General features: G+C 52.7%; 1 protein-coding gene across 1 annotated transcript; it reads right to left on the bottom strand.

Moving 5' to 3' along the window:
• Nucleotides 1-1,967: 1,967 nt before the first annotated feature.
• Nucleotides 1,968-11,448, bottom strand: CALM1 (calmodulin 1). The gene is made up of 6 exons (XM_051826152.2): nt 11,229-11,448; nt 8,917-8,947; nt 7,931-8,074; nt 6,070-6,176; nt 5,564-5,699; nt 1,968-5,395 (listed from the first exon to the last, which is right to left on the bottom strand). The coding sequence occupies exons 1-6, from the start codon at nt 11,229-11,231 to the stop codon at nt 5,367-5,369; spliced, it is 450 nt and encodes a 149-aa protein (XP_051682112.2). The 5' UTR covers nt 11,232-11,448; the 3' UTR covers nt 1,968-5,366.
• Between the last annotated feature and the right edge of the window lie 7,819 nt (nt 11,449-19,267).

The raw sequence follows: 19,267 nt of genomic DNA, 5'->3' as shown, positions 1-19,267 counted from the left end.
GTGGCACGCATGTGGCAAACGGCCCTCATTCGGGTCCTGGTTACCCAGGCCATGCCTTAGGAAGACTGTCAGCTCCTAGAAGACAGCCAAGAATTTAAAGAGATGAAGCAATGTTCAGGATTAAACGTGCAAAAATCTATCTCTCACTAGAAATGCAGTAACTGAAAAATTATCATCGCCAACTCAGAGCCAAAACGGCGAAGTGAGTGAGAATCATACCTGCCTCCACGTAGTCAGCATCCAAAGGTTACACTGTTAACGAATCCTTCAAGAAACGTTTTCACTAAAGGAGACTCCAGATTTTCCATCTTTGTAAAAACGAAAATAAAACTGTAAAACGCGACATATGAGCTACTGAGCGTGTCGACTCATACTCATTCCAAAGGTTGCTAACACATGGGGCGGAACTAAGGCTCGCGAGGGCCCTGCTGCTTTGTCACCAGGGGCTGGGCAAGCCCATCGGCTCACACACTCTGAGCCGGGGCTCTGGGCATTGGCCGACTCCTCCCTCGCCGCGGTGGAGGGTTGTGGGAGAGGAGCAGCAGCAGGCTATAAAAAGCTTTATGCTTTATTTCCTTCTAAGGCTTCCTGAGTCACTGCTCCAGCCCCCGGTGCCCAGCAAGGTTCAGCTCAAATCGGAAATGTGTGTATACGGTTTCCTCTAAACCCAGATGATGTCACTTGGACCCAGTCTCTTCCAGGCCCAGGGGGAGCTGCCTGTTTCCGTCCTGGGAGGGGAGATGTCACTTAAATGTTCGTTGCCTGTGACCTAGGTTCCACGGTTACATCACAGTCTTCAAAGCGAGCCTAAGCCTCCGCGCCACCCCCACAGGGAGCTGCTAAGAACTCAAGAAGTCCCGTTTGTCATCTCAAAGGACACAGGGCTCCTACACGACTTTGCCTCCCACACTGTAGCAGCTGAAACAACAGGCGTCGCCAAATCAGGTGGGCCAGAATCCTAGAAAGCCACAGGCCGACAGCACCCCATCCGGGAATCACTATTCTACCATGGGAAGCAGCGAGGCCCGGACAAGGAAGGACCCTGCCCAAGGGCCCAGAGCACGACCCCACGGTGCTGTCCCTGTATACAGCAGGAGCTGACTAAATGCCCCCTGCAGGCGTGTCTCAAGTGTCCTGGCCGACAACACACACAACTTTGCCCCAAGATTTCCCCCTTTTCAGTCCATTTCTCTGCAGAGGAAGAGGAAACCTTGGTGCTGACAGAAGCCCACTCCACTTCCCCCACTCGCCCTCTTCTTGCCGTGGGCCAGCGCAGGGGCTTCTGCCATTTAAAATTACCAGAACACAGTTTTTTTTACACAAGTCCCAGAGACTTGGATTAACATTAAGGTTAAAGGGAAAGGAATCTTTTCATAGCAGATTGTCTGCATAAAGCAAGCAGGGGATACATTAGTGGTCCCAGAGGCTGGGTTACAATGCCAGCTGTAGCCCCCAAAGCACCTCCACTCCCGAGGCAGGCGTTTGGCCCGCAGTTAAGACACCACATTCCGTTATCAGAGGGCCTGGCGGAGTCTCATCTCGGCTTCCAATCCCAGCTTCCTGCACTGCACACTCCGGGAGGCGCAGCTGATGGCTCAAGCACCTACGTCCCCGCCGCCCACACGGGAGAACCAGATTGAGTTCCAGGCTCCTATCTTGAGCCTGGCTGTTGCCAGCATTGGGGGAGTAAATTAGCAGATGGAGGATCTCTGTCTCCTTCTCCACCTCCCCCACCCCAACCCTGTTTTAAAATAAAAACAAAACACGAAACACAGATCTGAAAAGAATACCCAGCTTAAGCCACCACAGGGCTGCAGCGGAGGTGCCCGTGCTACGTCTCTCGCTCTTGCCTCTGGAACCGCGGCCCAGGCAGAGCCTGGTGGAGCAGGCAAGGGTATGGGGACGCTGCTCACACAGCACAAGCGACCGAGAGCTATGCGAGCTAAAAACCTACACGGTTCGCAGTGTAGAGATGAAAGGCTGCAGAAATGTTTATTGAATACAGTGCCAGGTTTATAAATAAAACTTATTTACAATTTCCATAGAGTTGGTCCCCCAGCAGAGAGGTGGTTAAATCTCCAGACAGTTTACCGCGAGATTTACAGACACGTTCAAGTGCATCCCTTTTCCAAATCGCCACGCTGCACAGCAACTTCAGTCACAAAAGAACCACCACCATCTTTGCTACAGAAGTGTTTAATGAACATTGCCACAGATTTGCAGAAAGCACACACACTCGGCCAATGCCGCCTGCTTACTCCAGGGGGTACAGACAGCAAAGGACTTCTGTCTCCTACGGGACAGCTCCAAGGGGTTGGAAGAGAAGATAGTTCACTGCCAGCCAAAGGGTAGGTTTAAGACACGTTAGTGGGAACCTAGTCACTGCCCAGAAGGATAAATGGATTGAGGATACACAATAAATAATTCAAATGTGTAAAATAATTGAAGGAAGAGTAGACTTGACCAAATTTACATTCTTTGTTCCGGAAGAAGCGGAAGGGCTCATCATATGCTATTCCTCTGATGTGACAGCAGCGCTAGGCCTACTGGACAGCTGTTCATCACGATATTGTTACAAGTACAGTCACACATGCATTTATAAAGAGAATATAAAAATATGTACAATAGCTCATTTCCAATGTGTTTCAAGTTGCCGAAAGACACCAATTTAAAGTGTGCAAAAATTTGTCAAAAAATCAGAAAAAGCCTGCCCTGGCAACAGTGCTTCATCAAAAGCCCATCTGAAGAGTTGAGATCCGCTTGCCTTAACGCCTACCCCAGACAGATGGAGAGCAAAACTAGCAGAGGGTTTGCCAAGTACTCAGCAGTTTCTTACGGCAAGTCTCAGGCTAAAGCAGGATGCCAGTTAAAACTAGGCGCTTTCTATATATAAATATATGTATATATGTATAGAGTGGTTGGAAGTCCGGGCAGGAGTTCACAGCGAGGTGCGAACCAGCTTCGCAGTCCTGCCACGACACCCAGCTATCTCCTTGAGGGCCCAGACCCACGCAGGCCGCCAATGCCTGACCCTGCGGGGCTGGCTGTCCCCTCGAAGGGCACAGCGCCGCACCGGACGCTGCCTCACTCCTGCTCCACGCTGGAACTCGGCACTCCTGGGGCACGGGAGTAGGGCTTTCAGTCCCCACAACAACCCTCTTTCAAAGGCTTAAGTCTTAAGACAGGCTGTGGACCCATAAAATGGAGTTCACCCAGCTTCTAGAAAGACTCGGCAAGAGGTTAGAAGGCTGAGTGCTGAAAAACCAGTCACATCACCCACTACACTCCTTTGAAAGGACAAGCAGCCATGTGACCCCCACCCTCACTCAAGCCAGAAGCCCGCAGTACTCCCCAGTTCTCCAGGAGAAACGCCAGGGTGTTCCTGGGTGCTCCGTGCCCAGTCAGGGAAGCTGCAGAAGCCCGCCTAGCCCTGGGCATCAACTTCTCCTCTGCCCACCACCATGGCCCAGCGCTACAGCACGGGCACTTGGGTAACGGGTCCTCTCCACCGCTCGGACCTGTTCCTCCGGCAGAGGATCTGACAAGCTGCAAAATGCCGGAGGACAGGGAGTAGGAGAGGGAGGAGCAGCCAGGGTCTCCAGAACCAGCCCCGTCTCCAGAACACACCCATTTGGCCACCGAGAGCTGCTCACTGCCACAATGGCAGCCCGGCCCCCAGCAAATTAAAGCCACCCACACATACCAACGCACAACCCGCAAGTCCTGGCTGAGATACAACCAGTTAACACCTGAAAAAGAAAAAGCACACCCAGCTTCCACCTCAACAGCGAGCAGTTTCTTAAGGGGGCTTTTTCAACAGGCCAATCCCACCGCAAGGAGGACCAGCATGCCTGCTTTGGGTTGCAGGTTTATAATTAGACAAATTCACCCTGGGCTGCAGTGACTCTCACGCCAGAGGCTAGCATTAGTTCTAGTTTTCCTTTTTTTTTTTTTTTTGGGGGGGGGGGGGACACAAAGCGGTCAACTTTTAAGAAAAAGGTTTAAAAAGAGGCTGAGTATTACCACACATCAGAAGCCAGCAATCAGAGGTGACCGGTGGTGTCTTTTAGGCATTTAGACTGGCCTAGAAGTTGACTACTGCTTCCATCACACACAGCAGAGGATTAGAGGATTCAATTACACACACACTAAATCATGTCTCCTGCAGATGGTCTCGGGGAGTTACGTAAAACAGGTACTCGGCAGGATGCCCGAGAGCCCCGAAACGCGTGCTGGAAGGAAGGCGGCTGCCCTGCGGGGCGAGCTCCAGCTCAACAGGCCTGTGGCTTGCTTCTCCCCCTCTCCCATGGCGATAGTGCGTGCAGGGAGCGACTGCTGTCTGCTGTTTTATAGGCAAGGTCTTGGGCTCAGAGGTCAGCGCCAGGATCCTGGGAGAGAGGGGAGGAAACCCAAGGCAGGCTGGGGGCGGAGCTCAGATAGAGGCTGGCCTCGTCCCCATTCAACCTCAGCTTTACAAAGCATTTAACACCACTTTAAGTTAATGGTCTTTTTATTGGAAAAAAAAAAAAGGACTAGCATTTACAACTTGGAATGGACGTAATCGTAGTTTCTTGAACAGCCACGTTGATGGTTGTGCTGGAGTCCACAGCCACAGCCTACTCTGCCGGCTCCAAGTCATGCTGCAGGTTTTTAAAACAGAGAGTCCAGAGATGCTCCCTTGGGAAAAGTTTCTCATTAAAAATTTGCGTGAATGGTAACAGCCCGGCAGACGCTAAGCCAGCGCAGGCGGGCGTGCCACGAGGCTGCGTGGCTGTCACCGTGGGCCGGAGCACAGAGGGACAGGAGGACCATCCTGTAGTGGGCCTACATCTCAACAGCTCACCCCTCAACCGTCTCAATGCACGGCGTCCTGACGTAAACCAATTTTAAACGCATTTGTTTTCAGGAAACCAGCTATTTATCCTAACAAATCGAACGAGAACCCATCTGGGTGAGTTTTGAATTTGTTGGTTTTTTTTCTTTCATTTTTTGGTTTTGATACAAACGCCTGACTGTACTGTCATCAGGCCGCATGCATGACGGACTGGCCAGCCCACACGCGTGTTAGGATCATCAGCAATGGAACCTGAAGGAGTCCACTAAGTGCTTCCTTATCGTTAAGGTAGTACAAGTATGTATAGTGTAAAACGGATGTGTAGCTTGATCGTTAGGGACAGGACCACCAACCAATACATGCAGATTGTGTGTGTGTGTGTGGACAGAAGGTATTTTTGACATTCAGTTTTGCTATATAGAAACAGAATGAATAAATGAACTTTTTTCTTTTTTTTTTTTTTTTTGCAAGAGGTAAGTAAAAGATTCAATTTGATTCTTCTAGAGGGGGAAAAGGAGTTGAAAGCAGGTCTTCATTTTGCGGTCATCATCTGTACGAATTCTGAAAAGACAAATAATCATAACTTGTGGTTATCTTCAGGAAAGCAGCTTCATGGAGTGCAGCGTTTGTCCTGTGTGCGGCGACACCGGCGCGGCGAGCAGAGCGGCTCTCGCGCCTCGGGTCCTGCTGGCCGCGCCCGGGCACCAGGGACACCGACGGACGCCTTACCTTCGTAGTTGACTTGTCCGTCTCCGTCGATATCTGCTTCTCTGATCATTTCATCTACTTCTTCATCTGTGAGCTTTTCCCCCAAGTTTGTCATGACGTGGCGCAGTTCCGCCGCACTGATATAGCCGTTTCCATCCTGTGAACATGCAGCGCCGGTTACTGGTGTGGCTGATAGTGCCGGGGGGGGGGGGGGGGGGGAGGTCCCTGACTTTAATTAGGCGCCGTCAAGGGCCTGCCAACTCTGCTCACGGCCACGACTCTGCCACTTCCAGCTCCCACCCTCTACCTGCTGCAGACACGCAGTTGGCTACCGCAGAAGACACAGGGAGTGCTCACCAGCCAACAGAAGCCAAAGGTTAGCAACCAAACCTCCCGTGCACTACTGCACCTCCCCTGGCTGGACAGTCACCACCAAGTGAGGACGGCTGACGGTGAGACCAGAGACTGTGCAGAGCGAGAGCCCAAGCACCACTCTCAGGGGCCCGCGCCGCGCCGGGCAGGGTTACCTTGTCAAAGACTCGGAATGCTTCGCGGATCTCCTCTTCACTATCTGTGTCCTTCATTTTCCTAGCCATCATAGTCAGAAATTCTGGGAAGTCAATGGTGCCATTACCTCAAATCAAAGAACAGAAAGCTCATGTAAGATAAGCACTCCATGGGCGCTGCTCCGGAGGGAACGGCTAAGCACGGGCTAGCACAAACTATCTCATTAGCATCCACCGTCCGCAGGTCTGAAATGCTCAAGTACTCCACAGGGCAAAGCCACGGGATTCAAAGCCCGCAGCAGCGCCCGGGAGAACACTGAAAGCCGCAAAGTCACACACAGCTCCACTTCACGACCAGCGGAGGGGGCTGTGCAGCTCAGAGCCGGCTGCGGACTGACCGCCTCCACTCCCCGGCTGGGACTTCACTCCCACTAGGAAAGCACCTCATGGTTAAGGGCTATGAGGGGGGAAGCGTCTTCTCTGCTCTGCCAGGAGCCATAGACTTCTAGGAGACACTTTCTCAGCCATACCACGTTCAAGTCACTGGATCACTTTCTCTGCACCCCACCCCCCACTCAGGCACTTCCCGACGAGTGAAGTCAGCTTAGCCGTGGGCACGTAGGAATCCGTTATGACCAGTGTCCCAAACAGCAACTCAAACACAAACACCCCCAAGTCTCCAGATGAACATGAATTAAGTGGACATAAAATTAGAAAGAAAAAAAAAAAAGCCTGAAGTTAACTCATTTCCACTAGTGGCTTTAAAACCAAATAATTCAGAGAGCTTTCTAAGTTTTTTGAGTGCCCCAAATTTTACAGCATTGCTGGTGTTTGTACAAGACCAAACAAACCACTTCAAGCGTCCTCTCAACCGTGCAGAAAAGGGCAAACACAGAACCTGCAGCCCGGCCCCCTGGCCCCTGCACAGGCCGCCCAAGCCCAACTTCCCAGGAGGTACCCCACGTTCCCATCCCAAACAGCGCTCATCCTCTTGGGAGTCAAAACTCAGAGTACTATGGACAACTTTTTTTCCAAAGCTCCATTAAGAATGAAAACCATCTTCAGAAGTAACACGAATGGGCCGAGAGCTTTGTCAAGGGGCTGCATCAGGGGCCCGGCTTCCAAGCATTTGGGACCAGGCCAGCAGGATGCTGTGTTCACTTTACAGCGCCATGTTTTTAAAACTGGCTCCAGTCACGTCAGTCATCTAGGAGGTAGAGGGGCTAGATCCAAACTGCTGCCTCTTAGCTCATTTGAAAGGAAATGTGTACGCTTTATAAAGCAACAGAGTGTATTAAGGCATGTTTCAGTTACAAAAATGTGTTTTGGGGTGCGGACACCCGGACACTGTTTACAGCCGGGAGTGAGAGGACTGCAGCTCCTTCTGGCTCGGCGGCCCACACAGCTTCCCCTGGTCTCGGGTTCTGTAGACCCAGGCTCTATAGACAGTTGCCAGGTGCCAAGCCTTGCGCGACCGCCTTCAGCCAACACCCACGGCGTCCGCTGCGCTCAGCTCTATTAACGGCTGCAAGGGCTTGTCACCCACTGCCCCGCCCCTGGGGCTTCTCCTTAGAGACAAGGAGCTTCTAAAAAGCAGGCTGTGTTGGGCTCTTTACTTCTACTTCCCCCACAGGGAACTCAGCGCACTCATGGGCCAGGTGATGAAAGGGCTGAGCGGTGGGTCACGGCAAGTCGGCAAAGAACAATACAGGGACCCGATCCAGGAAACGTTCCGGACGGTGAGCAGGGCGAGAGGCAGGCCCACAATCTCCTGTTTCAATCTCAATGGCAGAAAGCATCTTCGCCCGTCTGCTCCACGAGACCTGAAAGGCAACCCTGGGACGCGTCTGAACTCGAATGACATGGCTCTGGCGCTCATTACCGTCAGCGTCCACTTCGTTGATCATGTCCTGCAGCTCCGCCTCTGTCGGGTTCTGACCCAGTGACCGCATGACAGTTCCAAGTTCCTTCGTTGTGATGGTGCCATCACCATCTTTATCGAATAAGGAGAAAGCCTCCTTGAATTCTGGAAAGAAACGTTGGCCCTTTAGAGCGAGTGTCTTTACCCAGCCAGCCACCACGCACACGCCCCCGGGGGCTTCCCAGAGGAGACCAAGCAGGTTATGCAAGTGACCAGCAACCACATACTGAAGCAGACACCACAGGGTCCTGTCAGCCACGCCAAGTAAGGCAACGGCTGCTCCTGGAAACCATGTCCATGAAGCTACAAGACCCTCAGGTTTTTCAACACTAAGCTTGAATGGGCTTCCAATCCGCCACGAGAAGACCCGCTGGCATGTTTCCTGTTAAATTTCTGTAGCCCCAAGAACCCTGGTTTCACAGCACCACGACAAGGTTCCTGGAAACGTGGTGCGTTTCCCACACAGCCAGCTTGCGCTCTCCACACCACCTCCACTGCATCCCAGAAGCACCCCCACCTCACGACAAGTCCTCCGGGAAGATTAAAGAGCTAAAACCTGAACGGATGCAACTCCCCTCCAGTAATTCCAGGGATGCTCCCTCTTGTCTCGGGACAGCAAGCCCCAAAAGCTGTCGAGTGGCCTCAGAGCTGTGCACGTCTGAGAGCTGCAGGCTCAGGGCGATCTCATTACAGGAAAAGCTCTGCGTGTCGTGACACACGCGACGACTCCCGAGTGGGGTAGGCAGGAACATCCCCATTCCATTTCCCTCACTTTAGCTCCACTCTACTATCAAAGAGTAATGCTGACCGAAATGTTCCTGCCGTTTCCATTTAAATCAATTCTTAAAAAACGGCTCAGATGTCGATGGGAGGGGACAGGACTCCCCAGAACTGAGCCGGTGCCCTGTTCTGGCTTTCCTGGGGACTCCCCAGAGACGCCAACTCACCAGCAATCTGTTCTTCGGTCAGTTGATCAGCCTAGAGAAAGAAAAGGTTATCATTAAATCCATGACAGCCAGAAGCAATCGGTACCACCTTCCCAGGAGTTTTAATATTGTGTTGAAATCCCTGGTTTGAGACCATCAATGCTCTCAGCAATGACAGCCATTAAAGGAAGCGCTCTGTGCCGCTTCGACAACAAGGATGGAAAGTGACAACATCTGCTCTCCACTGGGTCCAACGCCTAGCGCACACTCCGGGCTTCCCTGGGGACGAGGATCAGCGCACAACGTGAAAAGGGCGCCTCTAGCGGCGGCCGGCGGCAGTGCACAGCGGGCCCCGAGAAGGACGAGCGCCACCTACCGCGCCACCAGCTGCCATCCAAGGGGGACCCAGCCCAGCCCAGCCCAGCCCAGCGCACGGCCACTGCGGCCACTGCTGCCGGCTGGCGCGGGACCCTGTCCAGCTGCTGGAGTACCCTGCGCAGTGCTCCGGGCCTTCGGAAACCTCCAAACTGGAAGGTTGTTACGTAATGGCATTGGGTTGGATTAAAAGGCTTTTCTACCCCATTTTATGAGAAATAATTAAATGGGGGGAAAAAACCAACAACGCAGAAATGGGCTACCCCACCGACTTCATGTCCACGTAATGCATGCTTTCCAATCGTTTAAACACGCAGCTATTTGTTAAAAGCCTACTGCTCGCAACGGCTAATGCCCTTGCACAAATTACCCCGCGACTCAGAAGCCAGAAAAAGACTGGAACCACCTCAGCGGCACCGTGCGAATCAGGTGCACGGGGAAGCGCTCGAGCGCCCGGCCGCAGTGCGCACGGCCGGCATCCCCGCCCGAAGAAGGCAGGAGAGCCGCTCCCGAGCGCACCCGCCACGCGCGGGGCCGCGAATCTCTGCTCCAACAGAACCCGGGCCTGCGGGTCCGCGGCAGAGCACAGCCAGCGCGTCTGCATGGACATACATATTTTAATACAGGATGCCTCGCGAAGCCAGTTACCAAGTCAGCCCTGAACACGGCTGAGGCGTTGGGTTTATCCTCGCAAACGCAAACTTTCCCGGCTCCCGGATACCCGCTCGGGGGTGGGGCGGCGTGCGGGGGGCGGCTGGTTTATTTTATTTTTTTGCGAATTGCAAGCAGGTCTTCCTCTTTCCCCGATCTCTCAAGCCTGAATCTCCTTTCAGATCGCATGTAGACGGCGCGCTGGTTTATGTAACGTCAGGGCACCGCCTAGCTCGCAGCACCCTGTCACCTCGCCGGCCTCGGGGTGGACGCGTCCGGAACCCGGCCTGCCACGCCGGACAACGCTGCCCGCCCAGGGACCCAGGGCGCCCTGCAACACACGCCCCGCGGGGCGCACGGCCGCCTGTGGCCGTGCAGGGGCCGCGCAGACGTGCAGACCCCGCTCCCCGCCCCGCACCTCCCACCCGCGTCTGCTCCCCGGCCCGCCCGCCCCCGCCGCCTCCCGCAGCAGAAACTTTGCGTCTCTCCTGGAAACCGAGCCGCGCGCCAGCTCCCGCCTCCCCCGCCCGCCCCAATTAGCGCGCGCGCCCCGCGCCTCCCGCGGGAAGGGGCCCCGCACGCCCGGGCCGCGGCTGCCCCGCGCAGGGGGCCGCACGAGCGCCAGCTGCCCCGCAGGCCCCGCCCGGGCGCAAGGGGCCGGCCTGCGGCTTCCGCCCCTCGCCCCGCGCCTTCCTGCCCCCACCCCACCCTTCCCCGGCTCCTTCCTTCCCAGCCCACGCCCGCGCCGCGCGCCCCGGCAGGACGCAGGGCACCGCCAGGGGAGGACGCCCCCCGGCAGGACGCAGGGCACCGCCGCCGGAGGAGGACGCCCCCCGCCCCGCGCGCCCCGGCCCATTCATTCTCCGCCGCCGCCCTCGCGCCCGGGGCGGGGCGGGAGGGGCAGCACCGGGGGGCGTCCGGCGTCCGGCCCCGCCCGGCTCCCCCGCCCCCGGGGCCCGGGCGCAGTGCTGCAGGCAGCCCGGGTGCGGCGCGCTGGGTGCAGTGGGTGCGGGGCTGCGGGGGGGATGCGGAAGGCCCCGAGGCAGCGGTGCCCGCAGCCACGGCCCGCACGCAGCTCCCCGCCAAGTTCAAGGGGGGGGGTGGGGACCCGTTTAATGAGGACCCCCGGCGGAGGACGCCAAGACGCAAACGCGAAACGCATCGTCTCCTCACCGCAGCTGCTGCGTAACGCCCGGAAAGGAGGTGTGGGGGGAGGGACCCAACCAAGGGGGCAAAAGACCAAAACTGAACATGCGGGGAGACCTCGGGCAGCCGCTACGCCGGCCGGGTGCCACCGCCGACCTTACCATGGCGCGGGCGAAGGGAGCGCGATCGGAGGGAGCGAGGCTGGCTGCACCCGCGCAGGGGCTGTGACGGCGAGGGGGCCTCCCGCTGCTGCTGCCGCCGCCGCCGCCGCTGAGGAGCCGAGTGCGCTCCGCGCTGTGCCGCCGCCGCCGCCTGCGCCGCCGCCCGACTGCGAGTAACGGCGCCGCGTCCACGAGCCTCCCAGCGCCACTGCCGGAGCGCGAGCCGGCGCCCCGCCGTATATATATAAGGCACGCCGTATCCCTCCGCCGCGGCGGGGCCCGCCTGGCGCACGGCGGCGCTGCGGCGGCCGGGCCTCGCGCGCCGGCCCCGCCCCCAGGCCCGCCCGGCCTCCCGCCGCCCCCTGCGCGCGCTCCGCGGCGGGCCCAGCCCGCGCCCGGGCCCGGGAAGGCGGCGGGGGGCGGGGGCGCGGGGTCCTGAGGGGACTCGCCTCCGCGGCAGGACCACCCCGAGCCCCTCACACGGCCGGACCTGGAGGAGGTGGCGGCTCCGGGAGTCGGAAGCCGTGCGCCCCGCGGCCCCTGCCCCACCCTTCCTGTGCGACCCCTCCCACCTCAGCATGGCCAGCGTCCCCGAGGGTCGCCCCTCTGTCTGGGCTCCTCAGGGTCCGCTTCCAGTTCGGGGAGGTCCGGGGGCTGGCTGCGGTGCGGGCGGCTGCGGGGGGTGGGGGCAGAGGAAGGGTCCGCACACCCTCAGCTGCCGAGCGGAGAGGGGTCTGTCGGGGGGCATTGGCGCCGGTCCTCGTGGGAGAAATTGGTCGGCGTTTCGCTTTTCAGGTTTTTGAGAAATAGCTGAGGAAGATGGTCATTTACGCTCGATTGGTAAATCTGCGTCGTGCGCATATGCTTAGCAAATTGTGGGTTTTTTTTTTTTAACGTTTCCACCGGATTTTTAGAGGATGTCGGGGGTATCTCTCCCCTACCGTCTGGTCCTCATTTTCCTCTGGAAAATACCACTCGTCCAGGCTCCGGTCTTACTAAAGTGAATGTACCTGTGCGGCTACTGTGAGGCCTTACCACTCATGCTTTAAATTCTTCACACTTTTCCTGGTGGGAGAGGGATCCGAATCTTTTTATTCATAAATCCATAGACCGAAAAAAGAATACTTAGGACGCCCCTAGATTACAGCCGGACCGCAGGCCGATTTGTGGAACTAGACTTGAGTATTAACCTGCAGTCTCGATGCTACTGCTTTTAAAAGAATCATCTTCGTTAAAATCAGTTTGCTGGGGCCATTTTTCTGGAAACCAGACGAAGGGCACTCCAGTCGTGAAGTCGAAGCCCAGGGCTCCTGGAAACCTGGGCGACATGCTGCCGGTTCTCCTGCCAAGGCAGACCACAGAATTTGATCTTTGTTTACAGGGCCCGGGCAACCGCAGCGGGTTATCGGTTCCCTTCCAGAGAGCGTGGCAGAGGGCTTCGCTTCGCCGTGTTTGCCTCTGGCCCTGACAAACTCCGCAGAAAGAAGTTGTTAGAGGACGGGCCGTGTCCGGCTCCTGGGCTGGGCTCAGGCCGCTCAGCATCTGTGGCGCTGCAGGCCGCGAGCCTGGGACACCTCGGCAGGTGTCAAAGGTCCTACCCCGCCGCCACCCCCGGTGATACCCCTGTGCTCACCAGAGAAAACCCTAGTGCGAATCAACAGCACGTATTGATGAGAGAACTGGAAGCGAGGAAATAGATGGCGAGAAAATAGGAAGGCGAGGACTACCCCATAATCCAGTGAGCTGTGAGTCTAGATGGCCAGAATCATTAAACTACTTTGTTTACAAGGGAATTTGTATTCCATCTATTGGATTTTTCATGTAGTTGTTAAATACATTTTTAAAACGTGATATGCATTTCTAAATTCAGAAAATCAAACGAGTTTAATTTTTAAGGATGGGCTAGTTTCTAGTAGTCTTCCATTCCTTATAATTATTTTGGTTAAGTTACTGCAATTTATGATTTTGTTAAAAAAATTTTTTTTGAAAGATTAAGATCTTCCTTCTGCTGGTTCACTCCCAAATGCCTGCAATAGCAAGAGCCTGGCCAGGCTGAAGCCGGAAGCCAGGAGCTCAATCCAGGTCGCCTTCATGGGTAGCATGGACCCAACTACTTGAGCCATCACTGTTGCCTCCCAGCGTGTGCGTTAGCTGGAAGCTGGCATTGGAAGTAGAGCAGGTCTCGGACGCATACGCTCTGCTATGGGATGTAGGGGTCCCATGTGGTGTCTTAACCACCGTGCTAAATGCCTGCCCCATACATTCTATAATTTTGAAAGTCAGGCATTCTCTAAAAAATAAATTATTTGTCTGTCACTTAACATTATTTCACCCAAGTAAAGTACTTGGAAACTTTTTCATTATTTTACTTGCTAAAAGCTGTATGGTTCAGAATTATTTTTAACTGTTCTAATAAAATTTATTTTTTCGAGTCTTCATATTCTACAAACTAGAGCTCTCTTCTGGTAGCTCTTTAAGGTATCAAAGCACATCTTAGCTTTCAAGTCTGGGGGTTTACAATGAGGTCATGCTTTACCCAGTTTTATGGCTAGTTTGACACACTGAAACATAAGAAGGCCAAGTGACTCGCCCCAGGGCTTCCCGTGAGTCAGTGATGCGGCATAAAACAGAGCTAGCACTTGCTCACCAGCCCTCCTAGTAGATCATACATCAGGGAAACAGTATCTGAAACTTGTAAAAGTACTGTGTTAGAGATTTGTCTATTTCATAACACATTTTCTTGACTGCAGAGTTGGTCACAGGGTCTTCGTTATCAAATGGACTCCTTTAAGTGAATTAACATCCTAATTTACGAAGAGATTAGCATCAGAGAAATGAGCTACAACATTATTGTGATAGCTTAAGTGATTGTGATTAGGGCTGTGCTGTGGTGTGGTGGGTGAAGCCGCCACCTGCGATGCCGGCATCCCATGTGGGCACCAGTTCAAGTCCCAGCTGCTCCATTTCTGATCCAGCTCAGGACAAATGGAAAAATGGCAATGGTTTTAAAATAACATTTACTGAACAATGACCATGCCAAGCCCTGTGCCAACTGCACTGTTTCATCCTTGACCCGTCCTGTGAGGCAGGGATCCGTGTCACCCTTAGGACACTGCGACACTAAGCAGTTCAGTGGTTTGCCGCATTTAATGATGGAACCAAAACTCCAGCCAACAGCGTAAGCACATAAGCATTATGCCATAACCATCTCCTGCAACTTAATAGTTTATTTTCCATTTAATTGGAGGGAAGCAGCAAAGATTGAGATAAGAATTTTTAAAATTTTTTTTTTAATTTATTTGAAAGAGTTAGAGAGAGAGGTAGAGCCAGAGAGACAGTGAGGTCTTCCATCCACTGGTTCACTCCCAAGATGGCCGCAAAGGCCAGAGCTGAGCTGATCCAAAGCCAGGAGTCAGGAGCTCCCTCTGGGTCTCCCATGCGGGTACAGGAACCCGAGGACTTGGATCATCTTCCACTGCTTTCCCAGGCCATAGTAGAGAGCTGGATCAGCAGCAGAGCGGCCGGGACTCGAACCACTGCCCATATGGAATGCCAACACTGCTGGCCAGGGATTTAACCCACTGCATCATAGCACTAGCCCCTAGATTTCGGTTTTTAGGGGCAGGCGTTTGGCATAGCAGCTAAGATGTTGCTTGCCATGTCTACCCACATCCCATATGGGAGTGTCTGGGTTCAGGTCCCAGGCCTGTTCCCAATTCCAGCTTCCTGCCCATGCACACCCGGGGAGGCAATGGTGATGACTCAGTAGCTGGGTCCCTGCCACCCACATGGGAGACCCGGATTGAGTTCCTGGCTCCTAACTTTGGCCTGGCCCAGCCGCAGCTGTTGCAGACATTTGGGAAATGAATCAACGGATGGTAGTTCTCTTTCTCTCTCAAATAAATAATTTAAAAAGCAAAGCTGATAATTTCTTTTTAAAAAAATTATTTTAAAGTTAAAATAATATCACAAGAATCTAGTGATGATTTTACCTCCCACACAAAGAACAGGAAATCAAGGAAAACCCAAAGCAAAACCTTTGCTTTGTGGTGCGTTCTGGCTGGCGCAGATAGTGCTCATTTTGCCTCTGAGGCCTAGAGCAGTAAAGAGAATTGCTGTCAGTCATTCAGCAGGTGACTGAACTGTCAGTGAAGGAGATGACTGATAGCTCCCCATCCCAGTCCTGTTCCATTAATATTCACTTGTTGTACCCTACATTCATCTAGACACCATGAACACAGCAAATCTAATAATATATGTGTATTAGTATATATATGAGTGCGTGTGAAATCTCTTTTCATTCTTTTTAAGATTTATTTTATTTATTCGAGAGGCAGAGAAAGAGAAGGATCTTCCATCCACTGGTTTACTCCCCAAACGGCCAAAACAGCCAAGGCTGGGCCAGGTCGAAGTCAGGAGCCAGGAGCTTCATCTGGATCTTCCATGTGGATGCAGGGGCCCAAGTACTTGGGCCATCCTCTGCTGCTTTCCCAGGTAAATCAGCAAGGAGCTGGATTGGAAATGGAGTAGCCAGGATTTGAAGCAGTGCCCACATGGATTGCAGGCACTGCAGGTGGTGGGTTAATCCGCTGTGCCACAATGCAGGCCTCCTTTTCATTCTTTTGAGAAAATGCGTTTGTGTGTGTGTGTGTGTGTGTATGAGAGAGAGAGAGAGAGAGAATATGAGTTAATTAGATGGTAAATAACCATCCTAAATGCATTCAGAGCGTGCAACTATAGTCAGTATATCTTCATGGTCAGATTATCAGTGAAGATTTTCCTTAAAAAATTTGCAGTTTCAAACTGATGCACCTATCCTGAGCTATCTTGTAGGAAAAACAAACAAAACTTGTTTCCTATCTCTCCACTAACACCAACCCCCTCCTCTGCCCGTGGTCCCTCAGTGCACTGATCAGTGCCCACGCTCTGGGATTCGCTGCCTCACTCATCATCCCCAGTCACCAAAACAGGTTCTTGCTGTTTGTATGTCCTCATAGAAGTACACTTTATTAAAATGCATGTCGGCTTATCATAAAACCTTTATCATCTCTATGAATAAACAAATGCCTCATTATTTTTCCATTTGGAATTTTGCTAATATCTTTTGTGGTTGTTCTCATTATCTTCATGGACAGTTCTTATGGGTAAGGAGTACAGGAAGCATTCTTACTTACATTTCAATTGGAAAATATGCTACCATAAGAACATGATAAGTAAATGTTGGGCCATGACTACTCACCATGAGAAAAACAAGATCACGGTTGCATATAGGGTATCTCTGTAGTGTTGCATGTGAGGTACAACCAGGGTAACCATGTAGCGGTATGTCACAGAATGCTGTGTGTGCCAGCACGCAGTGGTCATCAGTGTGTGCCATTCACCTAGCTCTGTGTGCCTCGCTAGTGTTTTTTCATACTTTACTTTGTGCAGTAGAGGACACATCTTGCCCTCCATTCACAGGGCTATTGATTGTTTTGTTAGTAGCTGTGGTGATGGATTTGCACTCTTCCCTCTCTGGCTGGGCCACCCTTGTGGCCAAGGTCATGAATATGCAACACAATGAGCTGTGGTCAGGGATACAGAACCAGAACAGAGCAAAATAATTGGCCATTAATGGGACTGGACTCATGACTCATGACTGGATCTCATTAGCTTTGTGCTGTAACCATCCGAGCTTAAGCCATAAGGCACCCAAAGGCTACACAGACATAGGGACTGAGTATGTGAATTCACGTAAAACACCCAGTGGGGTAAGAGCATAGTTTTGTGCTTTAGTTGTTAACACTCAATTCAAGTTCGTTTTTGAAGAAAAAGTGCAGCTGACCTACTGAGCAATGTCTTCTAAAGTCATACTATATTAGAAATTTCTTAAGTTGTCCTCATTAATCCAAAATCCTAGCACAAAATTACTTTAATCAGCAACCAAACGATAACCGACAACTTCTCATTTCTACCATATGTGCTGGAACAGGAGACAAACCAGCGAGCACGTCTGACTTATCCATGCAACAAGATGCATGTATCAGCTTACAAGACTTTTCACAGTTTCTGAGTTAAGGGGTATGTGGCCACAGCGGTGAGCTGAATGGCTGGTTTTGGAGTGACACAGTTTGCCTGTGAGTGGCACAGAAAACTGAACTGTATTGATCAATCAGATAAATTGATGCTGATTGTGGATTAGACCTCACCAGTTGCGGCTCAGCCTTACCAATTCCAATCAAATTAAGATCTACTATGGCAACTGTGTGGTTTGGTTTCCAGTTGTAATGAACAGACTTTTTCCTGACTTCCAGAGCTGCATTGTCCAATAAGAGTAGCCACTAACCACATGTGGCTATTTAAATAAAAATTTTTTAAAATTAAAAATTGAGTTACTCAGTTTTGCTAGCCACATCGTAAGAAGCCAGGAGGCCCGTATGGCTAGTGAGAACCATACTAGACAGCATAGAACATGTTCATCATTGCAGAAAGCTCTGTTGGACAAAATCGTTCTGGGGATTTTTTCAAAAGGAACGAAACATCCATGTTTGTCTGGATCAGGAATGCCGATGAAATCCAAGCGTTTAATACCACATCAATGATTCTTTGTTTATTCCAATTCTCTTGTGCCCTTCTGATCCACCCAATATGCAGCCACCAGGTTAGTTTCTTCATGTCATTCCCAGGTTTAAGACACTGGACTGTGGCCAGCATTTTGGCCGCAGCGGGCACAGGCGCCACTGCCTGTGGAGCCAGCATAACAAATGAGCTCTGGTTCAAGGCCCGGCTGCTTCATTTCTGATCCAGCTCCCTGCTCGTGTGCCTAGGAAGGCACTGGAGGATGGCCGAAGTAGTTGGGCCTCTGCTACCCACATGGGAGACCTGCGTGGGGTTCCAGGCTCCTGACTTTGGCCTGGCCCAGCCTTGGCTGTTGCAGACATTTGAGGAGTGAATCAATGGATAGAAGATCCCCCCACCTGCTGTGTGCGCGCGCGCGCGTGTGGGTGTGTGTGATTCTCTCCTTAAATAAATCTTTTTAAAAATGCTTTTCTACTTTACTTTTATTTTTTTAAAGATGTGTTTATTTATTTATTTATTTGACAGGCAGAGTGGACAGTGAGAGAGAGAGATACAGAGAGAAAGGTCTTCCTTTGCCCTTGGTTCACCCTCCAATGGCCGCTGCGGCCAGCCTGCTGCGGCCGGCCCACCGCGCTGATCCGAAGGCAGGAGCCAGGCACTTATCCTGGTCTCCCATGGGGTGCAGGGCCCAAGCACTTGGGCCATCCTCCACTGCACTCCCTGGCCACAGCAGAGAGCTGGCCTGGAAGATGGGCCACCGGGACAGAATCCAGCGCCCCGACTGGGACTAGAACCCAGTGTGCCGGCGCCGCAAGGTGGAGGATTAGCCTAGTGAGCCATGGCGCCAGCTAAAAGATATGTTTATTTATTTAAAAGGCAGAGTTACAGAGAGTCAGAGGCGGGGGGGTGGGGTGGTCTTCTATCTGCTGGTTCACTCCCAAATGGCCTCAACGGCCTGAGCTGCACTGATCTGAAGCCAGGAGCCAGGAGCCTCGAGCTTCTTCCAGATTTTCCACTCAGGTGCAGGGACCTAAGGACTCGGGGCATCTTCAACTGCTTTCCCAGGCCATAGCAGAGAGCTGTATCAGAAGTGGAGCAGCCAGGATTCAAACCGGCATCCATATCAGATGCCGGCACTGCAGGCAGCAGCTTTACCTGTTATGCCACAGTGCCAGCCCCCAAAATCTTTAACAATATAAAGATTTTCAGTGGTTCCCCAGCATCTACAGGAGATAACGCATGGTGCTCAGCATTCGATACCCTTCAACAGTTTGTCAGTCTACTTTGCATCCTTCCTAATTCTATGAATGTGAATCCTTTGCTTTAGACAAAATCGCTTACTCTCTGTCCTCTGAATATTGTGCCCTCCCACTTTTTGCCTTTTCCATGCCATTCTCAGTATCCAAATGCCTGTTCTCATTGTCACTAGTTGTCTAAATCCTATGAGTCCTTCATCCCCAGTTTAAGTAGCATATCTTTCA

Source organism: Oryctolagus cuniculus, chromosome 20 (genome assembly GCF_964237555.1).
Source record: "Oryctolagus cuniculus chromosome 20, mOryCun1.1, whole genome shotgun sequence".
Lineage (NCBI taxonomy): Eukaryota > Metazoa > Chordata > Mammalia > Lagomorpha > Leporidae > Oryctolagus > Oryctolagus cuniculus.
This window is presented reverse-complemented; position numbering and strand designations above follow the sequence as displayed.